This window comes from Bipolaris maydis (assembly GCF_028858645.1).
Source record: "Bipolaris maydis strain C4 unplaced genomic scaffold PSV08scaffold_4, whole genome shotgun sequence".
Classification (NCBI taxonomy): Eukaryota; Fungi; Ascomycota; class Dothideomycetes; order Pleosporales; family Pleosporaceae; genus Bipolaris; species Bipolaris maydis.
Window position 1 is genome coordinate 401,534 of NW_027093860.1, and position 19,359 is coordinate 420,892.

Sequence of the window (19,359 nt, forward strand, 5' to 3'; positions counted from 1 at the left end):
CCATCATCTGTACTATATTTGTCTCTATTTCATACGTCTGGTTGCATAGCCGTGTCATTGAGCATTCTCGCCGCATATTCGCCACCCCCGCGCACCGCCGTTGATTGTGCAATTGCAAGAGCCGCTGGTCGTCCGTGTCGAGAACCATAGCTACCGTAAGACAGGGCCCTTTTCAGCCTCACTGCGCTTCAACCTCCAGGTGCCACGCACCTGTTGCGTCACAGGCAAAACACGCTGTTATCTCACCACGATTCACCGCCAAGGCACATGGCACTGACTACCTTTCAGGTTAGACGCTACACCCCGCGTCTGCATCATGCCCCACCTACCTCGAGCCTCTGCTCTATCTGCTTTCCGTGCAGCTCCTCAATTCCGCGCCTCCGTCCATAAACGCTTCTTCACTCCTTCGGCATACAACATGGCCATCAAAGCTTACTTCGATTGCACCTGGAAGGGCCCCGTCGTCGAGGTTGACAACACCGGAAAGGTCACAAAGGTCGGCCAGGTCGAAGGTAGCTACTCCTGCACCCCAGCTGTCGGCACATGCCTTTGTGCAAACAGCCCAAGTGTCTAATCAGTCGCTGACCATGACACCCCAGAACAGTCTGGTCGCATCAACTTTGACCTTTTCGACGACGTAGTTCCCAAGACTGCCGAAAACTTCCGCGCGCTGTGCACTGGCGAGAAGGGCTTCGGCTACAAAGGCTCCAAATTCCATCGCGTGATCCCCAACTTCATGCTCCAAGGTGGCGACTTCACGCGCGGCAACGTACGTGTCTGGTTGCGTGTACTCAGAGGCAGCTGACTGACATATTGCAATGCAGGGCACGGGAGGCAAGTCCATCTACGGTGACAAGTTCGCCGATGAGAACTTTAAGCTTCAGCACGACCGACCATTCCTCCTCTCCATGGCCAACGCCGGTCCCAACACGTATGTCACAGGCACATTTGTATGCCAGGGTGGAGCTGACAAACTATAGCAACGGTTCCCAGTTCTTTATCACAACCGTCATTACCTCATGGCTCGATGGCAAGCATGTCGTATTCGGCGGCGTCCCTGACGGCGATGTCGAGTCTTACAAGGTTGTCCGAGCCATCGAGGCATGCGGATCTGACAGCGGGGCTATCAAGGACAAGAGCAAGCCTCCCACCATTGTTGCTGCTGGCATCCAGTAGACGTGTAGCGTATGTCGTAATGGGCTGGTGAGGACTTGAGATGGCTCGAAATGGACTTTCGCTTCTGAAGTAGGCATCGTCGATGAAAGTGTACGATCAACCCGATAGCTATGAATGGAATGACAAATGACACAGTAATTTCCATTTGACCTCTCTGACTCTATCTAGTAGTGAATGGTTTCCCCGACAGTCTCAGCGCATCCGTTCTTCGGGATAAATTTTGTCGCGAGTGCGGGGCAGTTTTACCCCGCACTCGTCATCATCTCAGTGTGGTGTTCGTGACGCAAGATGTACAGGACACAGCTGCTCTTGACAGGTGCGTGTTTATGCGTGTGTGTGTGCGTGAGTGAGAGAGAGTATCAAGTACATGTAAAGCTTGAAGCGAGACATTGAGAGAACAAGGTACCCACTCAATTGCTATCACACAGGGTTCGCATAGCCGCTGCTGCTCCAAGCTCTCCACCTCTTGCACATGCAAGTTACCCAACAGCACAACGGCCCTGGTTGGTATGAAATCATTGGGCGTAGCTCCACTATGGTGGCGGCTATGGCCATTCTAGCACGCGTGGCCCGCAATTCTGCCGCATAGGGCGCGATGTCGACATTCCGTGGAAATAGTCATATTGATATCGTCGGCGTTGACTTTTAAAATCCTGCCCCCGCAGTCGTTACGCTCGATATTGGATTTAGGAACAGGCTGAAGGCTTCCTGGCCACAGTTGCCGTGGTAATTGCTTTCATTATTGATGAGATATTTGTTCAATAGCACAAAATGCCTTCATATCACGCCTCGACTTATGGCATTCATGCCGACGACCGCATCAATGCGCTTACCGATGTTGCCCCGCCAATTCATACGTCCACCACGTTTCGCTATCCACGCAACCCAGACAAGCTGCAGCCTGTTCCTGACGAGGGCGAATTCGTGGATCTGCAAACACCGCTCGTGTACTCGCGTCTCGCATCATCCAGTACCAACCGTCTGGAGATCATACTAGCGCCTTTAATGTACCCCGATGCTACGGAGAACGAATGGAATGGAAGCAACAGCCTTGCGAACCACGTCGTCAGCTATACGAGCGGACTAAGTGCCTTTCATGCGTTGCTGGTAAATGTTGTTCCCAAGGTTGTGGCCATCAGTGGAGGGTACCATGGCTGCCACGGAGTGATTGATCTGCACAAGAAGATGCACGGTGTCAAGACAGTCGATCTCCACGCCGATGAATCAGCCTGGGATGCTGTTGGCTTGGGCAAGGGCGATCTTGTTCATCTGGAGACCCCCTTGAACCCTACAGGCGAGGCCTTTGAAATTGCAAAATATGCAATGCGAGCGCACGCAAGAGGAGCTTTGCTCAGTGTAGACGCGACTTTTGCGCCCCCAGGCCTTCAAGATCCATTCAAATGGGGCGCCGATGTTGTCATGCACAGTGGAACAAAGTATATTGGCGGCCACAGCGATTTGCTTTGTGGTATTCTTGCTACATCTGCAGGGCCTGAAGGCCTCAAGCGGGCAAAGACATTACGTGCTGAGCGCATCTTCCTTGGAGCCGTACTGGGTAATCTGGAAAGCTGGCTCGGTGTGCGTAGCCTGCGTACCCTGGACCTGCGTGTGCAGCGCCAGTCTTCCAATGCCGACAACCTCGTTGGCTGGCTGAATGATTCGATAAATGGCAAGGGAGAAGATGCGGAAGCTGTTAAGAAGGTTGTCAGTAAAGTCAAGCACGCATCGCTCCAGACTTCCGACATGTCCTGGCTCGAGCAGCAGATGCCCAATGGCTTCGGTCCCGTATTCAGCATCTATATGAAGGAAGCGAAACAGGCTCGTACGCTCCCATCGCACCTCCGACTCTTCCATCACGCTACTAGTCTGGGTGGTGTGGAGAGCTTGATCGAGTGGAGGAGGATGAGCGATTCTGAGGTGGACGAGAGATTATTGCGTGTTAGTGTGGGTGTGGAAAACTGGGAGGATTTGAAAAATGACTTGTTGAGTGCTTTCAAGGCACTAGCGAGTGGTGAAGCTACACAGGAAACAAATGGCAGTGAGAAGCTGCATGTCGGACAAGAAGGAGCGCATATTCCAAAGGCAGGAGCGGGGGCTGTGTAAGAAGTCACAAAGACTTTCTATGCCGACGTTTGAGAAAGCCATTGGTTCATGAATATGAATTTACGTATAGGTGGGCGTGAGACTCTGCCCAGTCTTATGAGGTGCGCAGCCTATTGAGAGTATTCAATCACATGTTCAAGTTGATCCGGGTATGCTATAAGCAGGCGAGTGAAATATCCCTAGGGGACGAAGCCGCCCAGTGAATGACCAATGCGGCTGTACTTCCGACAAGGCTTAACCTGTGCGTTTGTCTTGGGGGTGAGTTAGTGTGAATTAGTCACTACAGCTGATTCTATGGTGCCTCTCATGACAGTACAATTACCTGGCGTTGAAGCTGTTGTTTTTGAGGTTGCAGATCATATTGCTAACTTTCAAGTATCGTCACCCAGAATCAGAGTTCAGTAAGTAGATTCCACATCTACGATTTCTCTGCTGCGGGACCGTGACGCGCCGACGATACTTCTACCAAAACATGTACATGATAAAGCGCATGTGCATGCTGGTCTTCGCGTTGAGACAGGTAAGTGTTTTTCTGAACAGCTAATCATAGCGACGTACAGCCAATCCGGTTATTCTGACGTGAATTCCTGGGGCATTTTCCTTAAGCATAGTAGGGAGGAGATGAGCAAGCTATGTTTACCCCATGAGAGTGTGAGACAATCTCCTAATTGAAGTGAATGCCTCTGCTATTTCTACTCCAATCTACCACGGTTTGTCTCTCCCTGGATGGAGCGAGCTGAGCATTGTAGAGAATTTGGCTGAACAGAGCTTATTGTTAAAAATTTCAAAGCAGATTCCATTGCTAACTCGCTACGAGCAAATCGGACTCGAACTTGGTCTCACAGCAGCATTCGACGGGTTCGTTTGTCCACAGCCACTCACCGCACCACTAATTGTATCATCAACTGCTGCATTGAACGCTGCACCGCAGTTCGGATCACTGAGGTACCATGTCAGCAAGAGACTTTTCCCAATAATCTTTCTCCCAGTGATAGCTTACCTCGCACCACCAATCGCATTGTTGAACCAAGAACAAATATCATGTGAGAAGCAATCCTGTGTATATACGTTGCCAAGTGCAGCGCCTGAGCAGCCCGCTCCGCAACGGCCGTTACAGCTGTAGCTATAGATTATGTCAGTTGTTGTATGGGTGGAAATGTGCGAGGGTTGGATTGCGTACTCTCCGCCGTTTACGCTGTTTGTGCCGAAGTTGCTGCCTACGATGCCAGTCCAGCGACAGGTCCGGCCAGCCGCATTAGTCCATGTTGCTGTTGCGGTGGCGCCGACCTTGAGACACGATATTTGACGTTTTTCCAGGGCAGGAGCTGCAGACGCTCCGGTTGCTAAGAGAGCAGTAAGACAGAGACTGACCAGATACATGTTGGGTGGTAGCTTTGTAGAGAGACGATTATTCGTGTTGGCGATGATTGTACTGCTGATTGTACATGTTGGATTCTTTTAGATGCTTAGAATCAGACTTTTATAATGGGAATGAAATGAGCTAAAAACCGTGCTTTCTGCGGAGATTTGATGCAGATCTACGCTCGGTAAGTAGTTGATCTTTCTCCGCAAAGCCGGTAGATAGAATACCTTGAACCATTCCCGAGACGGACGTTCCTGCCAGATGAAGTGCAAGCCCTATACACTACGCGACTGGAACTGTTCATATCTGTACTAGGTCTCACCACACGGTATTTCCTCAACGGCCTAGTTCTCGGTCCTGTCCAGCTGACATGAACAATCAGCCAGTGATGTATTTGCGATTGGCGGAAGCGTACAGCCGCATCTTGAGTATGCGGCATGCATCCCGTTTCGAGACATTGAGATCTCTACGAAATAGAGCATAGCAGATCAATTTGGGTCGCGACATGCAGGGATATAATGTTGCAATCGTAGAATTGCCGAGGCTCACGGTGTAACGGCTGAGCGTTCGACACGATTACGCTGGTAAATAGGTACCCCCCTACACTGGTGTTGTGTAGGGTAGGGTTGGGTCGCACGACCCACGGGTAGGTGTAGGGTAGGGTCGCATGGGCCATGGGTAGGTGTAGGGTTGGGTTATTGATTATATAAGACTCAACCCTACACCTACCCAAGTCTTGGCAACCCTACCCTACCCTACACCTACCCATTTACCACCGTAGCCAAGGAGTTTGGATAAGCGGGATGAAGAGTTTCGGGGGTGCGGAGCAGTATTTGAGGGAGAGTTATGGGACAAGTGATAGGCAGCGTGAGGCGCTGAGGAGGGATCTAATAGTGGAGTGTAGGCGAAAAGAAGATCTGCGAAGCTGCTGGAATTAGTAAGATGGGGTGAATGTATATGAAAAGTCCTGATCAGTGGTAAAACAGCTGTATCGTGGGTTTTTACGGCAGAGTGATAAACCAATTGCACATAGTCCTTCTCGATCAACCCTTGTGGTGTTTGTATTTGAAACTACTTTTGAGTTGAGGTTAGATATTCCTCACCCACTATGCGCTTTCTGAGACGTTACGAACGCTACAAAGACCATGAAGCCAACGATATTTTTCCTCGAAAAAGTGAATTCCTTATATGTATCTTTAGTTCAGATTCCTTCATGAGTTCTTCTGACTCAATTCTGCCTGCCTTTCCATTTGACATTTTACTATGGATGCGTCTTCTCCAGCACAACCTGTACTGATCCGTCATCATCACCCTTAGTCGTGTATCTGACTTTGCAACCCGCTGCCCAAGCATCCAATTCATCGTTCTTTTTCTGCGCCACTCTTGCCAAATCATTCGCGTCAGCCCCCAGTCCCACCACACTATCCAGCAAAAGCCTGGTTACGTCGACTTGGCGATGAGCTCTTCCTGAGAAAGACTTCCGTGTAGAAAGTGCCATGATCCCCGTGATGGCAGCCGCTCCAACCAAGCACACCAGTCCCACAAGAAGGATACTCGGAACGTACGTGATGCGGTACTGCTGCTGCATCTCTAATGCGGGGACGTTGATTGTTTATTCGGGACGGTTGTGCGAAGCATTGTTACTGGATGCCGCTACCTCGTATATAATACGCTGCGCCTCGCCCGAAGCATAGAGAAAGTTGAGGGCAAAGTTGGTAAAAGTGTCGTTGGCTTTGGTACCCCACTCGTCCACTTCTTCCGCATACATTTTGTTGAGCGCTGGCCCAAGACCGGGAATCACGGATCCGGGGGCGTGGAAGTTGAGGTTGCTAGATTGGAACTTGGCGAGGAGAGAGGGAATGATGGCTTTTTCCTGTGAGTAGGGAAACAAAATGGTGTCAATGGTCCAGCCGCTGATGCTCGAATCGTTGCTTGAGACCCGACTCGAGTTAGCGAGTCCTTGTTCGCGGTACAGTACGCATCGCAACCCACTGATGGACATGATCCCTTGGGTTCCGTTGAATCCCCATTGGCTCATGTTGAAGGCGCGGTAGCCCACGTCGCCGTATTGAGACGGAGTCGTACTGTTGGACAAGTTGAACCGTTCCAAGTGACCTAGGTACGCTTCACGGTAGCCCAGAGAAAACGCAGCATATGTGTAGCTGTCGCCGTCTCCGGTTCGGATATTGTCTGGTACACCCGGATAGTTGGCTTGGAATATGGTGTTGTTTGACTTGTTGGTCGTGTTGAGCATGAGTCCGATTTGTGTGTTGAGCGGGCCTAGGGGCTGCATGACGGATACTGACAATGGCAGATCGGGAATGCAGTCAACCGAGATTCGATAGGCTGGTACGTTCTCTAGCTTGGAAATGGACGGCGGCAGAGATCGTAGCGATTGAGTTGTTGCGTTGACGCCCACGTAGGTACCATTAGTTAGCTTCGAGATGGCATCTTCGTAGGATAGATCGGTCAACAGACTCATCATGCCCTTTGCGACTTGGGCGTTCTGGGACATGTCGAAGTCGTACAAACGCAGTTTGAGATTATCATCTATCCCGAGGTTGGCGTTGATGACAGCGTCGGTCTGCAGTCGTAAGGCAGCCAAGGTCTTTGAAGAGCTCAGCTCAGAAAATGCCTCGTACGCAATGACATTGCTCAAAGCTGTTCTGGACATGGCGGAGAGAATGGTCAGGAAAGCAAAAGTTGCAAGTGACCAAGTCTTGCCGAGAAGCAAGTTTCGAAGATGGAAAAGGTCGTAATTCCCGCCAGACGTACCGCTGGCAGCTACCAGCGTGCGAAGTGGAACTGGTTTCGAGTGTTGTTCATTCACAACGGAAACGCGGGCGCTCGCGAACCACACATAGTTCACAACTGCCATGAACATAGGCGCTAGTATCGCTCCTGTGATTACATCAATCGCTTTTGCTTGTGCTTGGCTAAGTCGGCCTCCAATCTCCTCACCCGCGAAAGTATCGAAGATACGCGGATTGGCTCGGACACATGCCAGCCAAGCGATGAGTGCGACAAGTGGAATAGCTAGCGTCAGGACAATCTGCGCAGCCCACCATGATTGTGAGGAACTCTTTTTCAGGCCGGGAACAATTGGTATTGTGGTTGTGTATGCAGGAACTTTCTCTGCTTCGGAGGTTGAGGAATCTTCAGTTACGGGTACTAGACCATAAGGCTGCGAGTTTGGTCCTCCCAGTAGATGGAGAGCGCTGTTTGGCATAGCTTGGTGGAAAATTGCATTCATAAAATCAAGTGAGATTGCACCAGTATTATATATGCCTGGACAATGTCAGACGTGGCTTTGGCCCCCAAATCACCGGTCCACTGAGAATCCGTAGTTCTGCTCAAGCGTTTTTCTGAGCCAATAGTAGTAGTAGTAGACGTTCGAAACGCGGAACCCAAACCTCCTAGCGCTCGCTTGCTATACTCGTACAATTCAGCCCCCAAGACACGCAGCAGCGCACTGACTGACATAGCCACGAAGCATTTTTCAGACTGATTCCCTTACATGCATCAAAAACAAGCTCAATATTCTCCGAGAGAGTTCTGCAGCTTCTGACTTCTCCCACCATATTAGGCTGGCAAAACATCAAACTGAGGCTCGTTCCAAATCGTACACAACAGCGAAAGAGCCGGCATCAATCTGCTGCCTGCCGTTCTTATTTCCTAGCTCCCACTAAGTTGCAACAAAAAGCAGCAGCTTAGCCTACGCAGCAATAGTACAGATGGTATCCGTGGAAGTGCTGGCAGTGATCTTGTAATGGGTAACTGGTATTGAGAGAAGGGTCGGGCACGACAGCGTTTCCGTCTTTATAGAAGTATGATTGTCGTTACCGCTGGTAAGTTGGTGGTTTGCATAATGAAAACTCCAGCCTATGGACAGGCTACGTTGCTAAAATACACATCACATGAACATAAGCTCGAAATAATTCAGTTTCTAGGATAAGGAATAAAAGATTACATAACGGTTATAGATTGTAGTATAGTATATAAATTGATAAGGACAATAGAAAACGTATATAACTATATTCAATCGCTAAAGAATGAAGAACCAGCGAAATATCAAAGTCATCAAAATGAACCTTAGCGATTAATTATTCTACTAGTTGATACAATGTGAATGTATAACGTCTGTATTAGTTGCATTATCATACTACAATCGACAGAGCTTCGAGTCGTGCAAAGAAAGTAATTTTAGAAGGTTAAAAAGTTACATTCTTAATGTAAATATAGCTTATATAAGAATAAATAGAGCTCGTTATAAATAACGAAACAGCTGAAGATATAGGGCATAAGTAGAAATATTATAGCTAGATGATAATCGAACCGTAGACTTGGAACTTCTTGTATAGAAAGCTAAATTGGAACGGGACGATTCCGTTATAAGTGACTGTAGAAAAGAGGTCTGCTTCTTATATCGTAACGAGGATTTTATCGCGCTGGCACTCCGACTTCTAATTATTACCAAGTATAGGTTAGACTGCCTTAAGAAGTTAGTAGCGATGATCCAGTATGGATCCTTAAGCCTGCAAAGCGAGCGCTTCGGCTGCTAGCATGGCAGTTAGGCATAAGAAAAGTTGTTACTAAGGAAAAACGTGCGATCTAGTTTGGTGCTTGTACTAATAAGATGGAGATAGGTAATACAAAAGGCACACATGTGCTTAGCAAATAAGGTCGATTGCTTTCTTTCCCTCTTTCTATTAGCAATGATTACAGAATGATCGAATGGTGGAGACACTAGTGCGTTTCTTTGCGCCAGTGCTACCTCACAAACGGCGCCAGCCTATGCGCACTTTGGGGTTGTTGATTTGTAATTTCAAAAGGTAGTCTGAGCCCAATATATATCGTATTATACTACTTATCACGCTGTCTACCTATATTGACTAGTCACAGAGAGAGTCTGTAGATCACTACGATATTACTTTGTGCAAAAGCTTTTGGCTATTGGTTGGGTATCAGGAAGACGCTTCCATCAAGTCTTTTTGTCACGATGCCAGCCCTATGCGCAACATAATACTGTTGCATCACTGATAGTCACCAACAGGTCTTTGGTTCCCCCAGATGTGATGTGTGCAATTATAAATGCAGTGGTTTTTGTGTCATGGAACCAATTTCGTAGGTGAACCAATATCTCATCATTTATCAACGGCAGTGGCTATGGAGGAAGAACGAAAGTGCTTCACGTAATCGTTGCGTGTTGCAGCTGAAAGAAAGGAGAGATGCGAACTAAGGGTAAGTGATGAGCCACCCTATCAGCACCTGGACATTACCAAATGATGCATCACGAAAGAACAGTTCAACGGAAATCAGAAGAAACAGTATCATTTGGCACCCAGAGTTTGAACAGTAATCCATCGACCATAGTACCGAAAGACCTAGCGTCTACCAACAAATCAAATGAATCAACGCGCACTACAAGTATAAAGCTTGCTGTCCATCCTGCCTATGTGTCTCTCCTCAGGGCGCCCTCAACGTAACAAGTCCGGTCTGTGATGATAACTCTGTCGCTCATGAACATGATGCTGACTGATCAATCTGAGACTGAAAGTAAGTTGGGAAAGCCTGTCAAGTTTGCGCATGTTAGCCAAAAGCTAAGCAGGGCGCCTTTTACAGTCAGGGTGTCGTTTCTCATCACTGGCAAAAGCCTCAGATCGTAACAAGTCAATCATTCCACCTGCCTGTGAGTTTATGTGTTTGGATCATAGAGCCTGAGATGCAAGATTCGGAGACGTTCCGTCAAAGGCGAATGGTAGGTGTGGTGGTATGGTGGTATGGACAGACCGTAGTGAAGAGGACAATAGCTATGAGCCGGTACTTGGGCGGTTGGTGTTGTTGTTGTTGCTGCTACAGATGCCTTGATCGGCTTCTTTCCAGCGCTGGACTTCTTGGGGAGCTTCTTGTCGGCGGCCATGATGCGTAATTGGAACCGTGTGTCGCGTTGAGGTATGCAGATAGATTGTGGAGAAGTGAAGATACCAACGGCGATGAGATGGTATGGATGGTAAAAGTAGGAGTTGAGAGTCGGAGTGATGGATGGGATGAGACGGTATGCATTCTTATATACTACAAATGTGTCAAAAACGACTTCTACTTGTGACTCGTTGCACCCACTCTCTGTTGATCTGACCTTCCGTCTTTATTATGTATCTTCGAAGGCGGCTGCGCTCTTTAAAGACACTCGTGCTTGCAAACATTCGTTAGATAGAAGTGATCGTTAACTCGTAATGGCAGAATAGTTTCGTCTAAGAAAGTAAGCTTAAGTTAACTACAATGCTGTTGCTTACGGTGGTAAATAGGTAGGTGTAGGGTAGAGTAGAGTTGCTAAGACCTAAGTAGGTGTAGGTGTAGAGTCTTATATAAGTAGTAACTGTTGAGTGTATAGCTTGAGTAGAAGTAATATAAGACTTCCGGTGTCAAGCTTCTTATTAGTTGGTTTTCGCAGATAGAGCGGTAGGGTGAAATATAGTAGATAGTAACGTGTAAGTAGAATAACTCTCTATATTATACTTATACTTAAAACTTAAGTTGAACACATTAAGCTATAAGGGCTAAATGCCTATACTATATACTAGAGCTTTATGTAATATGCGTAGTTGCTTAGTATTGCTAAGAAGTACTAATTACTAAGTAACTTACAGGTTGCTATGCAAAGTGCTTAGTTGCTTAGTAGTGCTAACGTGCGGGATCAGTAAGCTGGAAAGATTAGTAAGCTAAACGCCCTACCTAACCTAACGCGACTCTCTCTATAACTACTATAATGCCGCGATAATAACGCTCTATACAGACTTCTCGTGAAGGTAGAATAAGCCTTGCTATCGCGTCTTATCGTAGTAATTTAAGCTAATCTATTCACTCTCTTATAAAAGTATATAATATGCTAAAATTAACGCTATATACGCGTCTCTATAGTACCTAGCTATAATTAGAGATAGTCTTTATTAATTAAAAGCTATCGCCTATTAAAGAGTAGTCTCTTATATAGTAGATTCTAGCTCTTAATTAATATAGTTTTCTACTATATATTATTAACGTGCGATAAATAGTAGACGCTCTACTTACTACGCGTAGTTAAGATCTACCTCTACTACCTATAAGTAAGAAGTAGGTATTACACTTTATCTAAAGCTAGCTAGAGCTTTAGATAAAGTAGACTAGAAAGTTATATAGTTAGCGCGCCTTCTATAAGGATCTTATTATAATTATAGCTTAGTTTAAGCTAGTAGAAGAGATACGCTAGATATATAGCGTCTTAGATTAAAACGTCTATAACTTTAATAAGACTAGGTTTATAATAAGCGTTACTAAGATATTAAAAGTAGTTACTAGCACTAATAGAGTAGGTAGAGTAGTTATTATCTAGCTAAGTAATTATAAGTAGGCTAGTAAATCAGGTCTCTACCTCGGGATCGTTTTTATTTATTATCTCTCTCAATACTTACCCAATTAGGAAGGTTAGTAGCTCATTTTATAGCCATGAATTAGAGCTACATTTTCACCTTATATAGTAATAGACTAACTCTAATAGGTAAGAAGATATTAAAGATCGGAGTAAAATGTAGAGACCTAACTCTTAGCACAACAGGTTGCTAAATATCTTCTTACTTATTAGAGTTAGCCTATTACTATATAAGGTAAAGATATAGCTCTAATTAAGGGCTATAAAATAAGCTACTAACCTTGCTAATTAGGTAAGTATTGAGAGAGATAATAAAGAAAAACGATCCTAAGGTAGAGACCTAATTTACTAGCCTAAGTTTAATAGAGAGTAAGATAAGAGATCTACTAATTCTATAGTTTAAGGTTTAAGCTCTAAGGGGTAAAAAAGGCTAGCTTCTTCCTTTAGTACTTAAACTAGAAGAATTAATATAATAGATAGGCGTAGCTAGCTTATTTAAAAGAATCTATACTAATTAAACTCTTATACTTAAACTTTAAACACTTAAGTAAACTCTAGTTCTAGCTTAAATATAAATAGAATAGTAAGAAAAGCTTAATAAGAGGCTATATAATATAAGTCTAATAACCTTAAATAAAGATAGTAACTCTTAAAAAATATAACTAAAGAGATAAGTTAAGCTATTACTTTATATAAGTAAAATACTAGAAGATAGAGCTCTATATTATATAAGGTTTAGATCTATACTTCTCTTACTAAGTTCTATACTATAGCTAGTAAGCTTTATATTAGTATTCTATAAAGTTTATTTAGTAAGATAGTAGAGTAAGGTACTTAGATAGAAAGATAATAAAAGGTTAAATAACTTAATCTATATTACTATAGACTAATAGATAATAATTTTATTAAGTAAAGATAATAGTAAGAAAGTATAATTTAAGTTAACTATAATAAGAGTAAATAATAAAATCTATTTATCTTTATATTCTAATTACTTTAGTTCTAGTATCTAGTTAAGCTACTAGTATCTTAAATATTATTAGTATCTCTAAATATTTTAGTATCTTTAGAGAACCTAGTATCTCTAGATATTCTATCTTAGTAAGATACTAAGTTACGTAATCTACGCCCTACGTTAATTATTACTTTTTAATATAGATATTCTATAGGCTTCTTACCTTCTATTCTTTTATTAAGAAGAGAATCCTTCTTATTACTTATAATATTATCCTCTCTTTTAAGTATATTATTTTAATACTCTAAATTATTATTTTACTATACTATATATTAAATTATTAGCTATATATAAGGTTAGTAGGCTCTAGGCTATTATATCTATTCTTTTCTTAACTCTAGCCTTTCTAACTATACTTAAGGTCTAGAAATAATATACTCTTTATACTTAAACTTTAACTAAATAAAAGCGTACTTATACTTTATAAGCTAAAGAGAAGAGTATTAAAATAGATTTTTATTATAAATACTATAAGGAGAAGAAGATATATTACTTTATTAAAACGTTCTTTAGCTATTATACTAAGTATATCTTAGTTAGTACTAAGTATAGTTTATTTATTTCTAAGAAAAAGTAGAAAGAAATTTAAGTTAAGTAAGAGCGTATAGAACTAAAACTTACTTTTACTAAAGAGGCTACTACGCGTACTAATTATAAGCTTTTAAAAGTAAAGAGTAAGAAATATACCTTTACGCGTTATAATTTTATAATAATTACTATCTAAGATTATATAAAAGAGTAAGCTAAGAAGAGCTTAGCGTCTAGAAGTATAAGCCCTCTTATTATTAAATTATTACTATTTAAACTATTAGCTAATTTAGGCTAGTTATAAGCTAATTCTCTTAATTCTTTTTTTAATTATTTTTTTCCTCTTTTTCTCTCTATAGAGTCTAATTATTTTACTTTAGAGTTAACTTTTATTTCTTTAGTTATTTCTAGTAGAAATTATATACTAGTAACTTATAGTTTATTAAATTTCTTTTAAGTTCCTAAGTATTATAGCTCTTAAGCTATTTTTACTACTTAACTAAGTACTTCTACTAACTACGAATTTTCTATAGGTTCTTAACTTCTTTATTCTTATACTTATTATTTTTAAGCTCTATATTTATTACTAGCTTAGTATTTAGAAGTACTAGTTCTAAAAGTTTCTTATAAAAGATAGAGTAGATTTATATACTTTATAGAAGTTTTAACTTATAGTTTACTTTTCTTATTCTCTCTAGAATTTTAAATAGTTTTATTTAGAGGTTATCTAATTTTCTATATAATTATTTAGTTTTTAAGTTTTATTATAATAAGAAAACTTTATTCCTTTTCTTAAAAGTTAGTTCTTTATTTCTTTATTTATTTACTATTTTGGATATTATAAGGTTCTATTAAACTATATTTTTACTTAATTCTTTATATAATTCTTATATAAGCTTTACTTTATTATCTACTTTTACTATAATACTCTTAATATTCTTTAAATCTTAATAAGCTATTAGCTTATATTTATAGTTCGCGTAGTATAGTAAATACTTTATTATTATAAATCTTATATTATTATAGGCTAATTACGCTATTAGTAGTAGCTCTATCTAGTTATCTTATAATTTATTAGCGTATATTTATGAATACTATTCTAATATCTAATTTATTTATTCTATTTAGCTATCTATTTTTAAGTAAAAGCTTATTAAAAGCTTCTTCTTAATACCTAACTTTACTAAGAATATATTCTAGTATTTGGATATAAATAGTTTATTATAATTAGTAATAAAATCTTAAGGTATTCTATACTCTAATACTAATACTTTAGTAACTTTATATATATATTTTTCTACTATAATAATCTCTTTTATAAGTATAAACTGTACTATCTTAATTAATCAGTTTATAATTACTAGTATTATATTATAAAATTAAGCTAATTTTAGTTCTAATAATCTTAGAAGCTTTACTATAAAGTCTATTATTATACTTGTTTATAGTCTAAATAGTAGCTATAAAAGTTATAATAGGCTATAGAGCTTATATCTCTTAAGCTTATTCTAATAATATACTAAATAGTTAATTAATATTTCTTATAGTTTTATATATATATATATAGTATTATAAATACTTTAAATAGTTATTTAACTATTAATCTAATTCTTATATATCTATATTCTATAAACGTATATAGTTTCTATATAAGACTTAATCTTATATATAAAAATATATATATTTAATTCTTTAAAACTATATTTTAGTATACTTACTTATTATTTAATAGTTTATTAGAGCCTACTTTATTAGGCTTAAACTACTAGCTAGCTACTTACTACTACTACTATTACTATAGCGTTTTTACCTACTTAGCTACCTTAGCTACTTTAGCTAGTTCTAGCTAGTTATATTTTAGACTATTATTAGGTATTATCTTAAGTAAGGCGTTATATAGTTCCTTATAACTTTCTTAATATAAATTAAATCTTTTACTTAAAGTATCTACTACTTTATTAAGCGTTCTTATATAGTATATTATCTTAAAGTTAAATTAAGTTAGCGTCTTAGCTTATTAAACTTATTATTAGTTAAGTTTTTTAATAATTATAAAACTTATTAAGTTCTAATAATTAGTAAAAACCTTAATTATATTAAGAAGTTCTAATAAGTATATCTTCTATTATTTAAAGGTATTAACTACTTTAAGTAGTTCTTTATTATAAATATTATAGTTAAGTTTTACTCTTAAGAACTTTTATAAATAGTAGAATACTAGTTTATATTTCTTATTTATATACTACTATAATAATATAGCTCTAAGTGCGTAGTTAGATATATTAGTCTTAACTTTAGTAAGTTATTAAGGGCTATATATCTCTAGTACTAATAACTTTAAAAATATCTACTTAATTTAATTAAAAGCCTCTTAAAATTTCTATTCTTATTTAAAATTTATTTCTTTCTTTATTATCTTTATAAGAGGTACTATAATTTTTAAGTAATCTTTTATAAACTTTTAATAATAGTTTATAAATTCTAAAAAGGATTAAATATCTTTAACTAAATTAAGTTTTAGCTAATTCTATATAGTTTATATTTTTTTAAGATTTATTTATACTTCTTTAGTTAAGATAATAATTTTAAGGAACTTAATTTTTTATATATAAAACTTATATTTTTCTAGTTAAAAGTATAGCTTATATTTCCTAAGCTTCTATAAGATCTTCTTAATATACTTAATATATTCTTTAAGTATACTACTAGAGTATACTAGTATATTATTTAGATATATAATAATAAAGATTCTAAGATATTTATAGAGTATATTATTAATAACTAATTAAAAGGTTACTAGTATATTTATTAACCTAAATAGTATAACTATATACTTAAATAGTTTATACTTTATTTTAAATACTATTATATACTTATAACCTTCTTTAATTCTAATTTAATAAAATCTTTTTTAAATATTAAACTTTATAAACTACTTAGCTCTTTAAAGTTAATCTATAAGCTCTATAATTAGTAGTAAGAAATATTAATTCTTCTAAGTAATACTATTTAACCTTCTATAGTAAATATATAACTATTACTTTCTATTAAGCTTCTTTACAAATAATATAAGTAAAGCTATTAAGCTTAATCTTAGTTAAATAAATCTTTTTTTTAAGTTCTTTTAAAAGTAATTTTATAGCTCTATATTATACTTAGGTACTATAGAGTATAATCTTTTTAGCCTTAACTTTACTTCTTCTTTTAAGATAATCTTATAATTCTAATCTTAGTATTCTACTAAGTTTATTACTTTATTTTCCTTAAATAGTTTCTTAAACTCTAGTATTTAGTATTCTACTAAAATTACTAGTAATAGTTTATTATAAATAGACGTAACTTATAGTACTAGTCTTTTCTTTATAGTTATAACCTATTATATCTAAATAACTTTTACTCTCTAAGAGTTCTTTATATAAATTCTTATAATCTTATATAGCAAAATTATATTAAATCTTTTATTTAAGTTCACGCGTTAATTTATTAAGTATATTTCTTATTATATACTAGTAACCTTATATATAAGTTCTTAGCTATATATTAATTTCTTTTACTAGTTAATAGTAAAGTTATATTCTAATTACTAGTTATAGCTAATTATTATCTTAGTCTTACTAAGATTTATAATACTAATCTTTATTTAGCTTTCTTAACTAGCTAGGCGTAATAATACTACCTTATTTTCAAGTTTAATTTAGCTATTTCTATATATTATAGAACTATTATTAGCTAATACTACTTATATTAGTACTTTCTTAGTCTAATAGAGTATATTATTTCTCTCTACTACTTAAAGTAAGATAATAGTTTATATAGCTCTACTATTTATAAGCGCTATTATCTTATATTTATTTATAAGTACTATAGTTTATAGCTATAAATTCTATACTCTTAGTTAATATACTTTCTTAAAAGTTATTTTTAAGACTACCTTTACTATTATAACTTTATCTTTAGTAGTATCTTAGTTTTTTATTTACTTACTTTTTCTTTTCTTAAGAAAGTAGCCTTTACCTTTCTTAGTATAATAGTATATTATATACTAGTTATTATAATAAAAGCTTTAAAAGGTATTTTAGTATAGTTTATCTTCTTTTATAACTTCTCTTCTTAAACTTAGCTTCTTTCTTCTATAAATTAGGTAATTATTCACTTTATAAATATTTACTAATAGAGTGCTATAGAAGTAATTATTTACTCTATAAGTATTTTTAAACTATTATTAATAAAAGGTATATCTCTTCTTATAATATATCTATAAGAGTTATTTATAGCTCTTTTCTTTATTAGACCTTTCTTAACTCTACTTAAGTACTCTAGTTATTATAACTCTTAGTCTTATAGCTCTATATATTCTATAGTTCTTTATATTATATTCTTTAGTAGATATTATACTATAGTAGTAGTTATTTACCTTTTAAGTATTCTATTATTATTCTTTATAGAACTAGTAATTAGTTATATAGTTAATTTAGTATAGCTTTTTATAAGCCTTCTTTTCTTCTAGCTACTATATCTAATAATACTATACTTAATACTTATTATACTATAAGTTAGTATAGTAGTAATTCTTCTTATTATTTCTAGTTTCTTCTCGCTTTCTTAAGTAATAATTATACTATCTTAAGTAGTTAACTTAATATAGGCACTTATATTACTCTATTTATTCTTTAAATATCTAAAGCGTTTCTTTATTATTAAATTTCTTAAACTTAAGTTATTTCTAAGTAGCTTCATAAGTAATCTCTTTTATATAAGGTCTTATAACTATAATTTATTCTTAAATATTATAATTATTAGCTTAGTGCTTAGTATTTTTATAAATCTAGTACTATTAGTTTCTTAAGTAGTATAGTACCTTTACCTCTTTAACTTACTAATCTATTAGTAGTAATTTATTTTACTTAAAGTCTTAGAGTTTTATTACCTTCTATAATAGCTTAAAGGCCTTATTAGTAGCTTATTTTACTTTATTATATAAGTCTAGGTTGCTAAGAGTCTTATCTAGCTTCTTAGTTAAGTATAGTATTACTATTTATAGTATCTTAATCTTAACTACTTCTTACTTAACTTTATTCTTTAAGTAGTCTTTATACTAGTATCTTACTTTACTATAGTAGAGATATACTTTACTATTATAACACTTTTAGTATTCTTTCTTAAAAAGACTATTATTAAACTTTTTTTAAACTTTATACTTATTCTTAAACTTTTCTTATACTTTACTAGTTATATATATATCTTTATTATAATCTTTATTACTCTAATACTTTTAGGTATTAGTAAAGAGTAGCTCTAGTATATATCTCTTTTAGGCTTTCTTTAATTCTTATAATTATATATTAATTTTTATTACTAACTTAATTAATAAGTATAAATCTTTTAGCTTATTATAGTATATAAGTTTATTCTTAATATTTTTCTTTAAACCTACTTTATATACCGTTTAAAGTACTAAATTATCTTAATTAATTTATACTTATAGTTGCTTAAACTCTACTATATAAGCTAAAACTCCTTGAGTCTACTTTAGGTAAGATATAGCCTTCTTTACTTAGCTTTTTATATTTACTTTTCTAAAAATACGTCTTAGTTTCTTTTTAAAGTTAGCTTAACTACTAAATAAAGTACGTATTTCTTCCTTTATTCCTTTATTATTAATATTTATTAAAAAGTCTTCTATATAAAGTTATATCTAGCTTACTACTTTTTTCTTTATATAAGTATTAGCTATAAGTATCTTTTCTTTATTTTTTAGTTTATTATTAT

The 19,359-nt window shown here is 37.0% G+C and overlaps 3 protein-coding genes across 3 annotated transcripts; 1 reads left to right on the forward strand and 2 right to left on the reverse strand.

Annotated features, from left to right (window-relative positions):
- Positions 1–2: 2 nt before the first annotated feature.
- Positions 3–3,424, forward strand: PSV08DRAFT_219201 (cystathionine gamma-synthase). Its single transcript, XM_014219118.2, has 8 exons — positions 3–155; positions 289–512; positions 600–769; positions 825–931; positions 981–1,172; positions 1,367–1,510; positions 1,705–1,741; positions 1,942–3,424. Exons 2-8 carry the CDS (start codon positions 317–319, stop codon positions 3,277–3,279), a joined length of 2,184 nt encoding a protein of 727 aa, XP_014074593.2. The 5' UTR covers positions 3–155; positions 289–316; the 3' UTR covers positions 3,280–3,424.
- Positions 3,425–3,943: 519 nt separating this feature from the next.
- PSV08DRAFT_245434 (uncharacterized protein) lies at positions 3,944–4,659 on the reverse strand (the record flags this gene model as incomplete). The annotated part of the gene is made up of 3 exons (XM_066092327.1): positions 3,944–4,037; positions 4,280–4,402; positions 4,460–4,659. 3 exons carry the CDS (start codon positions 4,657–4,659, stop codon positions 3,944–3,946), a joined length of 417 nt encoding a protein of 138 aa, XP_065949403.1.
- Positions 4,660–5,769: 1,110 nt separating this feature from the next.
- Positions 5,770–7,871, reverse strand: PSV08DRAFT_387135 (uncharacterized protein; the record flags this gene model as incomplete). Its single annotated transcript, XM_014219115.2, has 2 exons — positions 5,770–6,232; positions 6,266–7,871. The coding sequence occupies 2 exons, from the start codon at positions 7,869–7,871 to the stop codon at positions 5,904–5,906; spliced, it is 1,935 nt and encodes a 644-aa protein (XP_014074590.2). The 3' UTR covers positions 5,770–5,903.
- Positions 7,872–19,359: the final 11,488 nt, after the last annotated feature.